The sequence below is a fragment of the Nycticebus coucang genome, chromosome 13 (genome assembly GCF_027406575.1).
Source record: "Nycticebus coucang isolate mNycCou1 chromosome 13, mNycCou1.pri, whole genome shotgun sequence".
Classification (NCBI taxonomy): domain Eukaryota; kingdom Metazoa; phylum Chordata; class Mammalia; order Primates; family Lorisidae; genus Nycticebus; species Nycticebus coucang.
This window is the reverse complement of record NC_069792.1, coordinates 24335000-24352779: the sequence shown is the minus strand read 5'-3', so window position 1 is coordinate 24352779 and position 17780 is coordinate 24335000. Positions and strand designations below refer to the sequence as shown.

General features: G+C 40.8%; 1 protein-coding gene across 3 annotated transcripts in view; it reads left to right on the top strand.

Moving 5' to 3' along the window:
- ELOC (elongin C) overlaps nt 1-17500 on the top strand; it is a 33634-nt gene extending 16134 nt beyond the window's left edge. For all 3 annotated transcript variants that reach the window (XM_053559259.1, XM_053559260.1, XM_053559261.1), the window contains exons 2-4: nt 3347-3400; nt 7814-7957; nt 17092-17500. In XM_053559259.1, coding sequence (XP_053415234.1) covers nt 3397-3400; nt 7814-7957; nt 17092-17282 — 339 coding nt within the window. In that variant the 5' untranslated portion in view covers nt 3347-3396 and the 3' untranslated portion in view covers nt 17283-17500. The remainder of the gene's footprint in view (nt 1-3346; nt 3401-7813; nt 7958-17091) is intronic.
- Nucleotides 17501-17780: the final 280 nt, after the last annotated feature.

Here is a 17780-nt window from a genome sequence, read left to right as displayed (position 1 = left end):
ACTGAGGCAAGAGAATCACTTGAGCCTGAGTTGGAGGTTGCACTCTACCCAGGGCAATGGCTTGAGACTCTGTCTCAAAAAATAATAAATAAATAAAAGATTATGTAGAACAATTAATACAATGTTTACCATTTATTAGGCCAACAAATTGTTAGTAATATTTCATTGCCCCGGTGGCCCTTTTTCTCTGCTTTATCTCACATTAGAAATGTTACCCAAAATATCTCCTCCTATGCTTGGCAAGCATTTTAGATTAAGATACATTTGATTTCTGCTCCTACTCTTGTCACTGCCTAGAACAAATCGTTCAGCCGCTCTGTCTCTGTATGTGGATGATGTTATCTAGAATGAGGGATTCCAGTTATCTGCAAATTACTTTCCTGCTCCAAAACATTGTGGTTAGTTTTCTTGACCCTTCCCTTTTTTTTTTTTTTTTTTTTTGAGACAGAGTCTCACTTTGTTGCCCTGGTAGGGAACTGTGGTGTTCCAGCTCACAACAACCTCGAACACCTGGGCTCAAGTGATACCCTTGCTGGGACTTCAGGCTCCCTGCCACAATGCCCAGCTATTTTTAGAGATGGGGTCTCACTCTGGCTCAGGCTGGTCTCAAACTCATGAACTCAGGCAGTCCCTCTGCCTTAGCCTCCCAGAGTGCTAAGATTACAGGTATAAGTCACTGCACCCGGCCTAAAAAGATACCGTTATGAATAAGAGCTTCCTTTGAAGAACTGTGGTAGTGCATTGTTAAAATACAAATTACTGAAAATAGGAACCCTTTTCCTTTAGTAGTAATCATTTTTTTTTTTTTTGAGATAAAAATCTCTTTGCCACCCTGGTTACTCTGGGTAGAGTGCTGTGGCATCATAGCTCACAGAAACCTCAAACTCCTGGGCTCAAGCAATCCTCTTTTGCCTTAGCCTCCCAAGTAGCTGGGACTATAGGTGCCTGTAACAACACCCAGCTATTTATTAAAGATGGAGTCTTGTTCTTGCTCAGGTTGGTCTGGAACCAGTGAGCTCAGGCAGTTCACCCTCCTTGGCCTCTCGGTGTGTTAGGATTACAGGCATGAGCCACCATACCTGGCCTAGCAATAATCTTGTTATTTTGTAAAATTTAATATTTTTCAAAAAGAATGTTAATTTTTTTTACCACTTCATTGTTAAATTTCAGAACTTTCATGGCCTGTATATTAAAGGCATGGAAAGTAAGATTATACTTATTTATACATTGGAGGGCAAGCCTTATCTGTTTTCATTATCTTGGGAGTTACCTCATGCCCTTGGTTATATCATATCATCATTCATTGAAGAAAATATTTGCTTAGTGTCTACCTCTATTCGGTAAATACAGGATATAGAACTTCCTGTGTCCTTGCTATTGAGTCAGGACGCATCTCTCTTCCTACATACTGAAGTGTAGCAAGGCACAGAGTATTTTTTTTTTTTTTTGAGACAGAGCCCCAAGCTATCACCCTGGGTAGAGTGCTGTGGCGTCACAGCTCACAGCAACCTCCAACTCCTGGGCTTAAGTGATTCTCTTGCCTCAACCTCCCAAGTAGCTGGGACTATAGGCGCCCGCCACAACGCCCAGCTTTTTATTTGGTTGTAGTTGTCATTGTTTGGCAGGCCCAGGCTGGATTCAAACCCGCCAGCTCGGGGGCGGCACCTGTGGCTCAGTGAGTAGGGCGCCGGCCCCATATACCGAGGGTGGCGGGTTCTAACCCAGCCCCGGCCAAACTGCAACAAAAAAATAGCCGGGCGTTGTGGCGGGCGCCTGTAGTCCCAGCTGCTCGGGAAGCTGAGGCAAGAGAATCGCGTAAGCCCAAGACTTAGAGGTTGCTGTGAGCCGTGTGACGCCACGGCACTCTACCAAGGGCGGTACAGTGAGACTCTGTCTCTACAAAAAAAAAAAATAATAAATTAAAAAAAAAAAAAAAAACCGCCAGCTCTAGTGTATGTGGCTGGCGCCTTAGCCGCTTGACCTATAGGTGCCACCAGGCACAGAGTATTCTTAACCTCCAGGGCACACCTGACCTGTGGTGTCTAGGGTTTTTATTATGGTTTCATTATGTAGACATGAACAACGAGGTTAAACTCAGTCTCCAGCTCCACCCCAGGTAGAGGTCATGCTCATACGGAGGCACTCAAACCCCTTTATCCTGAGTCCTCTTGTTTATCTAGAGGACCACTATGAGATACGTAAACCATCTGAGCCAAAAAAAAAGACTTTTTTTTTTTTTTTGGATACAGACTCTCACTATGCTACCTACGCTAGAGTGCCATGGCCTCAGCCTTGCTCACAGCAACCTCAAACTCCTGGTTCAAGCCATCCTTCTACTTCAGTCCATTGAGAAGCCTCCCACTAGGACTGGCTAATTTTTCTATTCTTAGTAAAAACAGGTCTCTTGCTCAGGCTGGTCTGGAGCTCCTGAGCTCAGCAGTCCTACTGCAGCTTCCCAGAGTATTAGGATTACAGACGTGAGCCCCTGCATTCTGCCAACAAAGACATTTTAACACTGGGGAAATTCCAAGTAATTAGAGGCTACTTCCTAAAACCAGGGTCAAAGGCCATACATTAGGATCCATAGTTTTCTGTGGATTCTCAACAGAGATCTTTACCCAGAAAAATTATAAGAGAGCACTGTCTAAGAACATCTCAGTATGCTTTGCTCCATAGTTAATTGAGAAACTGTTTCAATAAAATATTCTTTTCTACAGTTTAAAAAAAAAAAGAACATCAAAGTATAGCAGTTTTCCTTGATAATTATGATCCATGTGTGTTTTTTTTTTTTTTTTGCAGTTTTTGGCTGGGGCTGGGTTTGAACCCACCACCTCCGGCATATGGGGCTGGCGCTCTACCCCTTTGAGCCACAGGCGCCACCCCCTTTTTTTTTTTTTGAGACAGAGTCTTCTTTGTTGCCCTCTGTAGAGTGCAGTGATGTCATAGTTCACAGCAACCTCAAACTCTTGGGCTAAAGCAATTCTCTTACCTCAGCCTCCCAAGGAGCTGAGATTATAGGCACCCACACCACCAGCTGTTTTTTAGAGACAATGTCTTGCTCTAGCTCAGGCTGGTCTTGAACTTGTGTGCTCAGGCAATTCACCCACCTCCACCTTCTAGAGTGCTAGGATTACAGGCATGAGCCACTATGCCCAGCCATGTGTGCATTTTCCAGTTGATTCATATAAGTATGGTGCTTTTTCTGCATTGGAATGGTAAAGTCTTGTGTAACAAGGAATGAGAGAGAGGCCTTAAGCGTTTAACACCAAAGACACATTAAGTCACAATTGGTGAAAATATTTCTTTGGCAGCATTGATCTTAATATGGTGTTGTTGTTATTTTCAGGAAATTACTAAAGTTCCCGGGGAAGCAGCGTAGAATTTACTGAGAACATTATGGGTAAGTTATGTAAAGGTTATTTTGTGTTTCAAATAGCAGAAGTCTAGTTTTTCTTCTCAAAGATAGGCATTCAAAATCAGTAAATGCAAGTTTAAAAAATGGTCAGAGTAGACTAAAATTAGTTGTTTACATCAACAGCTTATTTTTACCATATAATCATGCTCTATCCATAATAGACAGCAAGTGCAAAATGTTAACTGTATAAAGTAAAAAAGTTACAGCCCAGCAGTGCACGGGCAGAGTAGGGGCTGCAGTGGTGGGAGTCATGGCAGGACAAGCATTTAGAAAGTTTCTTCTACTCTTTTTTTTTTTTTTTTTTTTTTTTTTTTTTTTTTTGCAGTATTTGGCCAGGGCTGGGTTTGAACCTGCCACCTCTGGCATATGGGGCCGGTGCCCTACTCAGTTGAGCCACAGGCACCGCCAAGTTTCTTCTACTCTTCAATCAAGAGTATTGGTTGAAAGGTGTACAGCTGAAACTATAACCAAAAGAGGCATTATGCTTCCAGAAAAATCTCAAGGAAGAGTATTGTGAGGTAGTGGCTGTTGGATCAGGCTTTAAAGGAAATGGAGGAGAGATTCAACCATTTAGTGTGAAAGTTGGAGATAATGTTCTTTTTCCAAGTTATGGAGTTTATTTTTTTTTTCTTGAGACAGAGTCTTATTATGTCGCCCTTGGTAGAGTGCCCTGTCGTCATAGCTCACAGCAACCTCCAGCTCATGCCAGGCGTTGCAGCGTGCACCCGTAGTCCCAGCTACTCAGGAGGCTAAGACAAGAGAATTACTTGAGCTCAAGAGTTTGAGGTTGCTGTGAGCCATGACACCACAGCACTCTATGGAGGGTTACAAAGTAAGACTCTTGTCTCAAAAGAAAAAAATTTGAAACTTTTCCAACAAACATATGTAATGGTTTCATTTACAAAAAATATTAGAAGCATACATTGAAATAATTGATAACTATTTTTACTTTTGTTCTTAGAAGTTGGCAAAAACTTGGCTCCGCTCCTCTGGCTCAAGCAGCTAAGATGCCAGCCAAATATACCCTGAGCTGGCAAGTTTGAATCCAGTCCGGGCCGGCCAAACAACAATGACGGCTGCAACCAAAAAATAGCAGGGCATTGTGGCGGGTGCCTGTAGTCCCAGCAACTTGGGAGCCTGAGGCAGGAGAATCGCTTGAGCCTAGGAGTTGGAGGTTGCTGTGAGCTGTGATGCAACAGCACTCTACCCAAGGTGATAGCTTGAGGCTCTGTCTCAAAAAAAAAAAAAAAAATTGGCAAAAACTGGTAAAAGTCTGTATGTTTGAATAGTTTAGAAGTTACTTTTACATATTTAAGAGATATAAAGAACTAACTAAATTACGTGAAGAGGCTTGAAAAACTAAGAATCATTTTAACAAGGTCTGTATAGGATTTTCTAGGTCTCCACTTCTAATCCTTAAGGCTAGGCATGGTGGTTCACACCTATAATCCTAGCACTCTGGGAGGCCACAGTGGGTAGATTGCTTGAGCTCAGGAGTTTCGGATCAGCCTGCATAAAAGTGAGACTCCATCTCTAATTAAAAATAGAAAAACTAGCCAGACATGGTGGTGCATACCTGTACTTCTAGCTAACTTGGGAGGCTGAGGCAACAGGATCACTTGAGCCCAGGAGTTTGAGATTGCTGTGCTCTAACCATGCCACAGCACTCTACCCAGGGTGAGGGAGTGAAACTCTGTCTCCCCTCCACCCCCAGCCAAATGGATAAGGGTGTTGTATCTTTTACGTGGGAATTTCATCTTTTGCTTTTTTTTAAAGAAACAACGTGACGGTCAAAATGATCTTCCTGCTGTTTTTAAGTGCTTTTAATGTTAAATAGTCAATATGTCAGAGTGGAATTTTTGTTTAACTCCTTTATTATAAACGTTTATATATACACATAATACGCTTTTTTCTATACCATTTAAGATGTAGGGGTTAAGCACCATAGCTCATGCCTGTAGTCCCAGGGCTTTGTGAGGCCAAGATAGGAGGATCACTTGAGGCCAGGAGTTCAAGTCTAGCCAGGCCACTTAGTGAAATACCATCTCTACAGAAAATAAAAACAAATAAAAGACATGGCGCCCATAGCTCTTTGGGTAGGGTGCCAGCCACATGCGCTGAGGCTGGCGGGTTCAAATCTGGCAGGGGCCAGCTAAACAATGACAATTGTAACCAAAAAAAAGTAGCCAGGCATTGTGGCGGGCACCTGTGGTCCCAGCTACTAGGAGGCTGAGGCAAGAGAATTGCTTAAGCCCAAGAGTTTGAGGTTGCTGTGAGCTGTGACACTACGGCACTCTATTGAGGGCAGCATAATGAGACTCTGTCTCAATAAATAAATAAATAAAATATTTTATTGCACACATACATACAGTGCTTCATACCTAAATACTTCAGTCCATATTCAGAATTTCCCAAGTGTTGAAGTAGTATTCTTTATAGCAGGTTTATTTTTTTTTTTTTTTTTGGCCGGGGCTGGGCTTGAACCCGCCACCTCCGGCATATGGGACCGGCGCCCTACCCGTTGAGCCACAGGCGCCGCCCAGCAGGTTTATTTTTTAATCCTGTGCATTAACTTGTCTTAGTCTCCTTTGAACAGTTCCCTACTTTGTATGTGTGTAAGAGAGAGACAAGATCTCTGTCACCCAGGCAGTGATCTCACTGCAGCCTCCAACTTCTGGGCTCAGGCAGTCCTCCTGCTTCAGCCTCCCAGGTACCTGATACTATAGGCATGCACCACCATACCCTGTTAATTTTTTAATTTTTTTTAGAAACAGGGTCTTGCTCTTTCTCAGGCTGCTTTTGAATTCCTGGCCCCTAGCAATCCTCCCAGCTAGGCCTCCCAAAATGCTGGGATTATAGATGTTAACCACTGTGCCCAGTGACAGTCAAGAATTTTAAAGACTATTCCTCAGTTTAAGTTTGGTTGTTTTCCTGTGATTCAGTTTGAATTAAACAGTTTAGGCAGATAGGGGGTTTTGATATTTATTAATCTTAGTTTTAGGAATTTCTGAATTAACTTGTTTTTTTGTTTGTTTAGAGACAGAGTCTTACTTTGTCGCCCTCAGTAGAGTGCTGTGGCGTCACATCTCACAGCAACCTCCAACTCCTGGGCTTAGGCGATTCTCTTGCCTCAGCCTCCCGAGTAGCTGGGACTACAGGTGCCCACCACAACACCCGGCTATTTTTTCTTGCCGGGGCCGGGTTTGAACCCACCACCCTCAGTATATGGGGCCGGCGCCCTATTCACTGAGCCACAGGCACCGCCCCGAATTAACTTGTTTTTTAACAACATATTAATAAATGGATATTTGTGGCTGTATAGCCCTTTAGCTTTATCTTTCTCTTACTGCTTCTTTGTTTTTTTAGAGACAGTCTCATTTTGTTGCCCTCGGTAAAGAGCTGTGATGTCACAGCTCACAGCAACCTCCAGGTCTTGGGCTTAGGTGATTTTCTTGCCTCAGCCTCCTGAGTAGCTGGGTCTACAGGTGTCCACCACAACACCTGGCTATTTTTTTGTTGCAGTTTGGCCGGGGCTGGGTTTGAACCTGCCACCCTTGGTATATGGGACTGGTGCCCTACTCACTGAGCCACAGGCGCCGCCCTTACTGCTTCTTTCTAGGGCTTCCTAAATGTTTAGAATAAGCAAGCCTTAAGGTACTATCTTTCATACTTTAGTAATTGCAAAATTTAATATTCTGTTATAGTAACAAAATTGTAAAAGTTATATATGTGAGGAAAGATCTTAGGATGTACAAAAATATTCCCTAAAAAGGTCACGCTGAGCTGGCTACTCTGGCAGAAGCCAGCACATTGTCGCTGGGGGTGCCTAGTAGCAAAATAACACCCGTGCACTCTATCTCCTTATCTCAACTTTGAATTTTTAAGGACTGATATTTGTCTCTGTTCATTATTTTAATCATGCAGTAATTTAAACTGTGCAGTAAATATTTTGATCATTATTTTTAGGATCAAGAGTAAAATGCTGCATAAAAGAACTCTTAACTTTGAGCTTAGATAGGAAGTTCAGCTCATATGGTATATAAACATTCATTCATAAACAGGTTTTTCTAAAACTGAGTATTCTGGATGATAGAATAAAGTTATACAATTTAAATATTTTGTCTTCGTCTTCAAATTTGAATGTGCTGCTTTGGTCACAAAAAGTTAATAACCTCCTTGAAAAATACTGGATGCTGTTAAATTTTTACCTAATGTCATTTTTGACTCTAGACATTTTCTGACATTGGAAAACATTTAGACAGTAGTAAAACAAGGAGTTAAAAACTTTAAAGTCTTGGTGGTTATTACCTTCCAGAAATGTTTCTGGCCTAAGTTCTTCACATTTTATCCTTGGTAGTAAATCTGTTTATTTTTAATCCATAATGTGATTCACTTTAGATGGAGAGGAGAAAACCTATGGTGGCTGTGAAGGCCCTGACGCCATGTATGTCAAATTGATATCTTCTGACGGTCATGAGTTTATTGTAAAAAGGGAACATGCACTAACATCAGGAACAATAAAAGCCATGTTGAGCGGCCCAGGTAACTGCAGTTCTTTGTTTTTCTTCATATTTTTCACTTTTAATAATTTGATAATTGTGTTTTTAATTGAATTAAATGACTCAGAGCATTTAAATAGAGGGAATAATTCTTGTAATATTGCATGCTTATTTGCATTGAAAAAAATTAGTTTCTTTCAATTTCTGTTTTTAGCTACTTACCCTCCAGGTTTCTTTCTTTCTTTTTTTTTCTTTTTTTTTTTTTTTTTTTGGAGACAGTCTCACTCTGCTGCCCAGGTTAGAGTGCCATGGTAGCACGCTAGCTCACAACAATCTCTGGGTTCAAGTGATTCTCCTGGCCACTTTTTCTATTTTTAGTAAAGATGGAGTTACTGTCTTGCTCAATCTGGTCTTAAACTCTTGAGCTCAAGTTATCCTCCTCTCTCAGCTTCCCAGAGTGCTAAGATTACAGGCATGCACCATCACACACAGCCAAACCACTGCAAATTTCAGTATGACCAAATTGATTATTTTGTAATAAAGTTTGCTTGCCTACGTTAGTTTTCGTGACTAACTTCTTAACCACAGATCTAAATAAAATTGGTGATTTGTATTCCTAGTTAGGTATAAAGTTGTCTGTCAAAGTTAACACCTCCCAACCTCCCAAATCTCTATTCTTACCTTTTTTTCTTGAACTAAAATTCACATAATAAAGAAATCCTGTTTTAAAGTGTACAATCCATTGGCATTTTCTATCTTCACAACATTTTGCAGCCATCACCTTTAGTTCCAAAACATTTTTATTACTTAAAAAGTAAACTTCGTATGCATTAGACTGTCACTGCTCAGTCCTGTTCTCTAGTCCCAGTGTCTGACAGCCACCAGTCTGCTTTCTGGTTTGCCTGTTCTGTACATTTCATCTAAGTAGAATCAAGGACTGAGTGCAGTGCCTCATACCTGTAATACCAGTGGCTTGGGAGGCCAAGGTGAGAGGATTGCTGGAGCCCAGGAGGTCAAGACCAACCAGGGTAACATAGCAAGACCTTGTCTCTATAAAAAATTAAACATTAGCTATGCATGGTGCTTGCTTAAGCTACTTTGGAGGGTGAGGTGGCAGCTTGAGTCCAGGAGTTCAACCTTGCAGGAAACTATGAGCAGACCACTCCAACGTAGGTAACAGAGATCCTATCTCTAAAAAAAAAATCATCAAGAAACAGAATCATACAATACATTGCCTTTTGTGTCTGGCTTTTGTTACTTGGCATAATGCTTTCAAGGTTTATCCACGCAGTATCATGTATAGTACTTAATTCCTTTTTATGGCTGAAGAGTGTTCTACTATGTGACTATATCACATTTTTTATTTTTAATTATTTTGGGTACATAATAGTTGTATATATTCATAGGGTATGTGTGATATTTTGATACAGGCATACAATGTATATTAATCAAATCAGGGTAATTGGAGTATTCATCACCTCATGCATTTGAATGTACCATATTTTGTCAATCTTTTCATTAATTGGTAAATATTTGGGTTGTTCTACCTTTCTGTTACCATGAATAGTTCCTCTGTGAACATTAGTGTATGAATATTTGCTTGAAACTTGTTCTCTGTTCTTTTGGCTTGTCCATATCATAGTGGAATTGTTTGATCATATGATAACTCTGTTAAAATTTTGGAGGAACCACCAAATTTTTCATAGCAGCTGAATTATTTTACATTCCTACCAACAAGTATCATAGGGTTCCTGTTTTTACACATCCTGAACAGTATTTATTGTTCTCTGTCTTTGTGATTGTAGCTAGTATGTAGTGATAACCTAGTGGTTTTGATTTACATGTTCTTCATGACTAATGATATCAAACATTATTTCGTATGCTCACCAGCCATTTGCTAAACCTCTTTGGAGAAATGTGTGTTCAAGCGTTTTGCCATTTTTTAATTGGGTCTGTCTTTTTGTTGTTGAATTGTAAGAGTTCTTTATTAATTCTCAGTACTACACCCTTTTCAGATGTATGATTAGCTAAAATTTTCTCCTGTTCCATAGGTTGTCTTTCTTTCTTTTTTTTTTTTTTTTTTTTTGTAGAGACAGAGTCTCATCCTATAGCCCTCGGTAGAGTGCCGTGGCCTCACACAGCTCACAGCAACCTCCAACTCCTGGGCTTAAATGATTCTCTTGCCTCAGCTTCCCAAGTAGCTGGGACTACAGGCACCTACTGCAACACCTAGCTATCTTTTTGGTTGCAGTTGTCATTGTTTAGCAGGCCCTGGGCCAGGCTCGAACCCGCCAGCCTCCATGAATGTGGCAGCTGCCCTACCCCCTGAGCTAGGAGCGCCAAGCCCATAGGTTGTCTTTTGTTGATGATGTCATTTGAAGCACAAAAATGTTTAATTTTGGTGAAATATGATTTTTTTGTTTGGTTTTGTTTTTATGTCATATATAAGAGTCCATTGACAAATCCAGCCTCATGGAGATTTCATGAAGTTAAATTCACTTGTTTTTTATTAGAAATTGTGTGGATTTGGCTCTTACATTTAGATCTTTTGTTTTATTGTATTTGTTTATTTATTTGCAGTTTTTGGCCGGGGCCAGGTTTGAACCCACCACCCCTGGTATATGGGGCCGGTGCCCTACTCCTTGAGCCCAGGTCTTTCATTTTCAGTTATATTACACTCTCAGGAAGGGATCAACTTCATTCTTTTACATGTGGATACCTCACTGCTATTTGTTGAAGAGACCATTCTTTCCCCGTGAATGGTCTTGGCACCTTTGTTGAAAATCTGTTGACCATGGTTGTGTGTATTTATTTCTGGGATCACTATTCTCTTGATCTATATGTCTGTCTTTAAGGCCAGTACCATACTGTTTTGATGGCTTTGTATTAACTTGAAATTGGGAAGTGTGAGGCCTCTAAGTTTGTTTCTCTGTTTGCAAGATTATTTGGCTACTTCGGATCTCTCGAAATTCCTCTGGTATGCGTTTAATAGAGAGATTGTGTAATGTACCCATTCTTATTTTGTTTCAATATTTCTAAATTTTTTGGAGCATTTCGAGCACATTCCTGACTTGGTCTCATTTCATAGTCTTGCTTTGCTGCCCAGGCTAGAGTACAGTGGCAACATCATAGCTCATTGCAACCTCAAACTCCTAGGCTCAGAAGATCCTCTTACCCCAGCCTCCCAAGCATCTGGGAAACATGTGCCACGAAGCCCAGCCCAGTGTCCACATTTCATATCAAATTAGCATTTTGTCTTATAGGGCGGTGCCTGTGGCTCAGTGGGTAGGGCGCTGGCCTCGTACACTGAGGGTGGTGGATTTGAACCCAGCCCCCCCGGCCAAACAACAACAAAAAAATAGCCAGGCGTTGCGGTGGGCACCTGTAGTCCCAGCTACTCGTGAGGCTGAGGCAAGAGAATCACCTAAGCCCAGGAGTTGGAGGTTACTGTGAGCTGTGACACCATGACACTCTACTGAGGGTAATAAAGTGAGACTCTGTCTCTAAAAGAAAAAAAAGGAAAGAAAATTTTGTCCTATAAACACCTAGCTAGAATTCTAGAGACTTAATTCAACTCTGGTTTATTTTTCTAGGCACTTTGTAGGTGGTACAGTTGTATTCTTGTTGTATAATATCTTTTTGATGTTAAGTTTGATCAGAGTTCCAGAGTTTTTGGGCTAATTCATTCATGAAAAACTCCCCAGTCTGACTTACTTATTGTGATTAATCCTGAGCTTTACTTCCTTTGGTTTAAAAAATGGTGATTTTCTAATTGTGTCATTTCTTCTTCATTTATTAGCTAGAATTGTTTGGTTACCTTAAAATATAGTCTGTATAGGAAAAACAAGATAAATGTTTAATTTTTTGCCTTTACATATAATTTTTCAGAGTAACAAATTGGTTTGCCAGCATCTTCCAGTAGGAAAAAGTGTTTTCTTTTTTTTTTTTTTTTTTTTGTAGAGACAGAGTCTCACTGTACCGCCCTAGGGTAGAGTGCCGTAGCGTCACACGGCTCACAGCAACCTCTTAACCCTTGGGCTTACGCGATTCTCTTGCCTCAGCCTCCCGAGCAGCTGGGGAAAAAGTGTTTTCTTTTTGAGAGTTTGCATATTATCATGAACTCATGATTTTTTTATATTTCGTCCTTTTGAGTCTGTTGGAATCATTCTTACTGGTGTTCAGGTTCCTCCATTTATTCCATTTTTATTCCAGAAAGAGCCACATTGAGTTGGCTCCTCTGTCCTTTCGACATGGCTCCATTGGTCTTCAATAGCTATGCTACTTTTTGTAATAAGATTTCTCAGGTTTATCTGTATGTTGTCCCCCAAACCTGAAGACAGTTGTTTTCCCAAAGAGCCCCATTTTCTTTTAGTATAAAATGGCATTTAGAGGCCCCAGTCTGAGTGCCAGAGATACACATTGCTCCTGGGCTGAACTTTTAGGTAGTCATTTCCACTGGACAATACTGAGAAGTATTTTATTTTATTCTATTTCTGTTGTTGAGACAGAATCTCACTATGTTGCCCTTGGTAGAGTGCCATCACGTCACAGCTCAGAGCAACCTCAAACTCTTGGACTTAAAGTGATTCTCTTGCCTCAGCCTTCTTCCAAGTAGCTGGGACTACAGGTGCCCACCACAATGCCCAGCTAGTTTTTGTTGCAGTTGCCATTGTTGTTTGGCTGGGTCTGGGTTCAGACCCACCAGCCTCAAGGTATGTGGCTGACGTGAAACCACTGGGTGCCAAGCCAAATATGAAGTATGTTAGAGAGGAATAAACAAATGTCAACAAAATTTAAATTGTAAATTAAGATTAGGAGCTCTGCAAGGTGGCTCACACTTGTAATCCTAGCATCTGGGAAGCTAAGATAGGAGGATCACTTTAGCTCAGGAGTTTAAGACCAGCCTGAGCAAGATCGAGACCCCAACTCTGCTAAAAATAGCACCTGTGATCCCAGCTTCATAGGAGGATAAAGCAGGGGGATCTCTTGAACCCAAGAGTTTGAGGTTGCTGTGAGCTAGGCTGATGCCATGGCACTGCAGCCTGGTTTTTTTTTTTTTTTTGAGACAGAGCCTCAAGCTGTCGCCCTGGGTAGAGTACCATGGCATCACACCTCACAGCAACCTCAAACTCCTGGGCTTAAGTGATTCTCTTGCCTCAGCCTCCCAAGCATCTGGGACCATAGGCACCAACGTCCAGCTATTTTTTGGTTGTAATTGTCTTTTTTGTTTGGCAGGTCTGGGCTGGATTTGAACCTGCTACCTCTGGTGTTATGTGGCTGGTGCCTTAGCCGCTTGAGCCACAGGCGCCAAGCCTATAAATTTGATCTTTAATTTAAACTTAAGATTTGTTGTCTTTGCAGGATCAGGAAAACATTCAACCTAAAACTAATGTTTGCATAGAAAAGAATGAAGTACTAATACATGCTACGATGACATAGGTACACTTCCAATAATTACTAATTGGAAAAATAAAAAGCAAGAGGTCACATGTTTATTATTCTATTTATATGAAATATGCAGAATAAATAAATACGGAGACAGCAGATTAGGGTTTGCCAGAGGTTACAGAATGGGAAATAACTACTTCATGGGTTTACTTTGGGATGATGAAAATGTTTTGTAACTAGAGGGAATGAATGGTTTTGCAACTTTGTGAAAGTACAAATGCCACACACTATACTGTATACTTTAAAATGGTTAATTTTATGGGATGTGAATTTCACCTCAAAAAAAACTAATTTTTCTCTGGTGTCAAAGGCTAAAGTTCTTATTTGTAATATTTCATACATATATTTAAGAAAGGGAATTTTAGTTGTTATCAAATAAAAATTTACCTCATTGTAAATTATTTGCTGAGTCATATTGTCCTCCGTCCTCTACACCATCACTACCCTCAACCAATACACCAGTGCTTTTCAACCTTTTTTTAATCTCGTGGCACACTTGAACCTAATAATTAAACTTCCATGGCACACTTAAATTAGGTTGATCAATAAAAAGAGTTAAGAAAAAAATATACTTAGTGTGCTTTGAACTTATTTCAAAAATAATTAATGATCTTTTTTTTCTGAGACAGAGTCACAAGCTGTCACTCTGTGTAGAGTGCCGTGGTGACATCTTTCACAGCAACCTCCAACTCTTGGGCTCAAGCAGTTCTCTTGCCTCAATTTTTCTATTTTTAGTAGAGACGGGGTCTTGATTTTTGTTCATGCTGGTCTTGAACTCATGAGCTCAAGCAATCCACCCACCTCAGCCTCTCAGAGTGCTTAGAATTACAGACCTGAGGCACTGCACCCAGCCCAATAATTAATGATATTTAAAAATTTTCATGGCACACCTAAATGTCATCTCCCAGCACACTGGTTGAAAAATCACTGCAATAGACAGTTACTAGAAAACTTTCAGGCCTGGCGTGGTGGCTCACACCTATAATCCCAGCCACCCAGAGGCTGGGGTGGGTGGATTACCTGAGCTCAGGAGTTAGAGACTAGCCTGAACAAAAGTGAGACCCCCCCCAGCTCGGTGCCTGTAGCTCAGTGGCTAGGGCACCAGCCACCAGCAAGAGGAGCCCTTGAGCCCTAGTTGGAGGTTGCTGTGAGCTATGATGCCATGGCCTTCTTCCCAGGCTTGAGATTCTGTCTCAAAAAAAAAAAAAAAAAAGTTTTCTTTGTTTGAGACAGAGTCTCATTCTGCCCTGGGTAGAATGCCATGGTGTCATAGCTCACAGCAACCTGAAACTCCTAAGCTCAAGTGATCCTGCTTCAGCCTCCCCCCAGTAGCTAGGACTACAGATGCCCACCACAACATGTGGCTAGTTTTTCTGTTTATTTATTTATTTTTGAGGCAAAGTCTCACTATGTTGCCCTCAGTAGAGTGCTGTGACATCACAGCTCACAGCAACCTCAAACTCTTGGGCTTAAACAATTCTTTTGCCTCAGTCTTCCAAGTAGCCGGAACTACAGGCGCCCACCACAATGCCCGACTATTTTTTGCTGCAATTGTCATTGTTGGTTACCTGGCTCAGGCCAGGTTCAAACCCACCAACTTCAGTGTATGTGGCTGGCATCATAACCACTGTGCTATGGGCACCGAGCTGCTAGTTTTTCTATTTTTAGTAGCGATGGGGTCTCACTTTTTTTTTTTTTTTTTTTTTTTTTGGAGACAGTCTTACTATGTAGCCCTGGGTAAAGTGCTGTGGCGTTACAGCTCACAGCAACCTCAAACTCTTGGGCTTAAGCTAAGAGTTTTTCTATTTTTAGTTGAGATGGGGGTCTCACTTTTGCTCAGGTTGGTCTCGAACTTGTGAGCTCAAGCAGTCCACCTGCCTTGACCTCCCAGAGTGCTAGGATTATAGGCATGAGCCACTGTGCCCGGCCAAGAAGGAAAACTTAAAATTACATTCTCGAAGCATTTTTTAGGTATGAAATGAATTTCATACACAGTGCTACACCAGACTGCCAAGAAAATATTTTGTCCCAGCTGGGTGTGGTGACATGTACCTGTAGCCCCAGATGCTTAGGAGGCCGAGGCAAAAGGATCATGTGAGCCCAGAAGTTCAAGGTTGCAATGAGCTATTACTCCACCACTGCATTCAGCCTAAGTGACAAGAGTGATACCCCATCTCTAAATAAAAAAATAAGAATGAGATTTGGCGCCTGTGGCTCTGCAGCTAGGACGCCAGCCACATACACTGAAGCTGGCGGGTTCAAACCCAGCCCAGGCCTGCCAAACAACAATGACAACTACAACAAAAAAAATAGCCAGGCATTGTGGCGGGTCCCTGTATTCCCATCTACTTGGGAGGCTGAGACAGGAGAATCACTTAAGCCCAAGAGTTTGAGAATGCTATGAGCTGTGACACCATGGCACTCTACCGAGGGCGACATAATAAAATTCTGTCTAAAAAAAATAAGAATGAAAGAAAAAAAAATTGATCCTTTAAAAATGCTAAATATTACAGCATTTATATGGATGTAGAAATTTTGAGGAATGACTAAAAAACTGTTTATAAAACAAAGGAGATTGTATTTTTAAAACTGAAGGAACAATGGATTTCCTTCCTGAAAGATTTCTTTTAAATAGTCTTTCTCTTATTTTATGCTTTATATATTCATGTACAGCCAGAAAAATCAAATCAGAAAATCTATTATTTGTGCTAACTTTATTTATACATGGTAGTTCAGTAAAGCACAGGGCTCCTAATGATTCATAAAGACTTGATTCCCTGGACCAGATCTTCCAAAGGAATGATATAGTTTTTTTTTTTTTTTTTTTTTTGGTTTTTGGCTGGGGCTAGGTTTGAACCCGCCACCTCTGCCATATGGGACCGGCGCCCTACTCCTTGAGCCACAGGTGCCACCCAGGAATGATATAGTTTTTGTCATCTTGCTCACCTTTCAGTAAGCATGCCACCAAGATTCTTAGGAAAAGCTATTTAAGTGTCCAACCCACAGGGAGAGAATTAGAATTTTAAATTCAGTCTTGAAGGCTGAGTGCAGTGGCTCATTTCTGTAATCCTAGCACTCTGGGAGGCTGGGGCAGGAGGATCTGAGGATCTCCTCACTCCAGGAGTCTGAGGTTGCCATGATTGAGGCTGCTACCACAATACTCTATCCTGGGCAACAAAATGAGACTCTGTCTCAAAAACAAAACAAATTTTTCTTGAATTTCAAATTGGTGGTTTTTGTTTTTGAGTGTCTCGCTCAGTCACCCTGGGGTTGAGTGCTGTGACATCATAGCTCACAGCAACCTCAAACTCTTGAGCCCAATCAATTCTCTTGCCTCAGCCTCCCAAGGAGCTGGGGCTCCTGCCACAACACCCGGCTTAAACCATAAAATTAATTTTCTTACAATTTTAGAGGGTAAAAGTTGAAGATTAAGGTGTTAACAGAGTTGGGATTTTTCCTGAGGCAACTACTCTCCTTGGCTTATAGAGAGCCATCTGCACCCTTTGTCTCCACATGGTCTTCCCTCCATCCCTATCTGATCTCTTCTTAAAAGGACAACCAATCAAATTTGATTGCCACCCATATAACCTCATTTTAACTTACTACCTCTTTAAAGACTTTATCTCCAAACACAGTAAGATTCTAAGGTACTAATGGTTAAGACTGCAACATGTAAGCACAGGGGGAGACAATTCAACCCATAACATCCATAATTCTTTTGTTTTACAGGTCAGTTTGCTGAGAATGAAACCAATGAGGTCAATTTTAGAGAGATCCCTTCACATGTGCTATCAAAAGTATGCATGTATTTTACCTACAAGGTTCGCTACACTAACAGCTCCACGGAGATTCCTGAATTCCCAATTGCACCTGAAATTGCACTGGAACTGCTGATGGCTGCGAACTTCCTAGATTGTTAAATAAAATAAATTATAATAAACTGTTAATTTTTTCAGTATTTAATACCTGTAGTTCAGTTAGTAATTTTTTCATATATAGCATGTTGCCTGTATGCAGTTGAACTATAAAGTTCATTGCAAAACAGATTATCTTGTTTTTTGCATAGCAATCAGGGTTGAAGTTTGTTTGCTATATCAACAAATTAAGGACATTTTCACAAACAAACAATATGCCAATTTGTAGATGGTTTTGCTTTATCCTTTGGATGTGACTTTTAAAAGTTGAGCAATGATGATACAGTAAATGCTGAAATTTAGGCACAAATGAACACATACTACAGGTAAAAAATGGGGCTAAGTATTTTTATGTTTTTAGTGTTTTTTTAAAAACCTATTCTGGTCATATAGCCGCTGTTAGCATTACTAGAGTTATGCAAATAATTGCATTATAAACATGTTTATAACTTAGCCGAAACATTGATTTTTATAACTCTTCAAGAATAAGAGTTGAAATTTCTT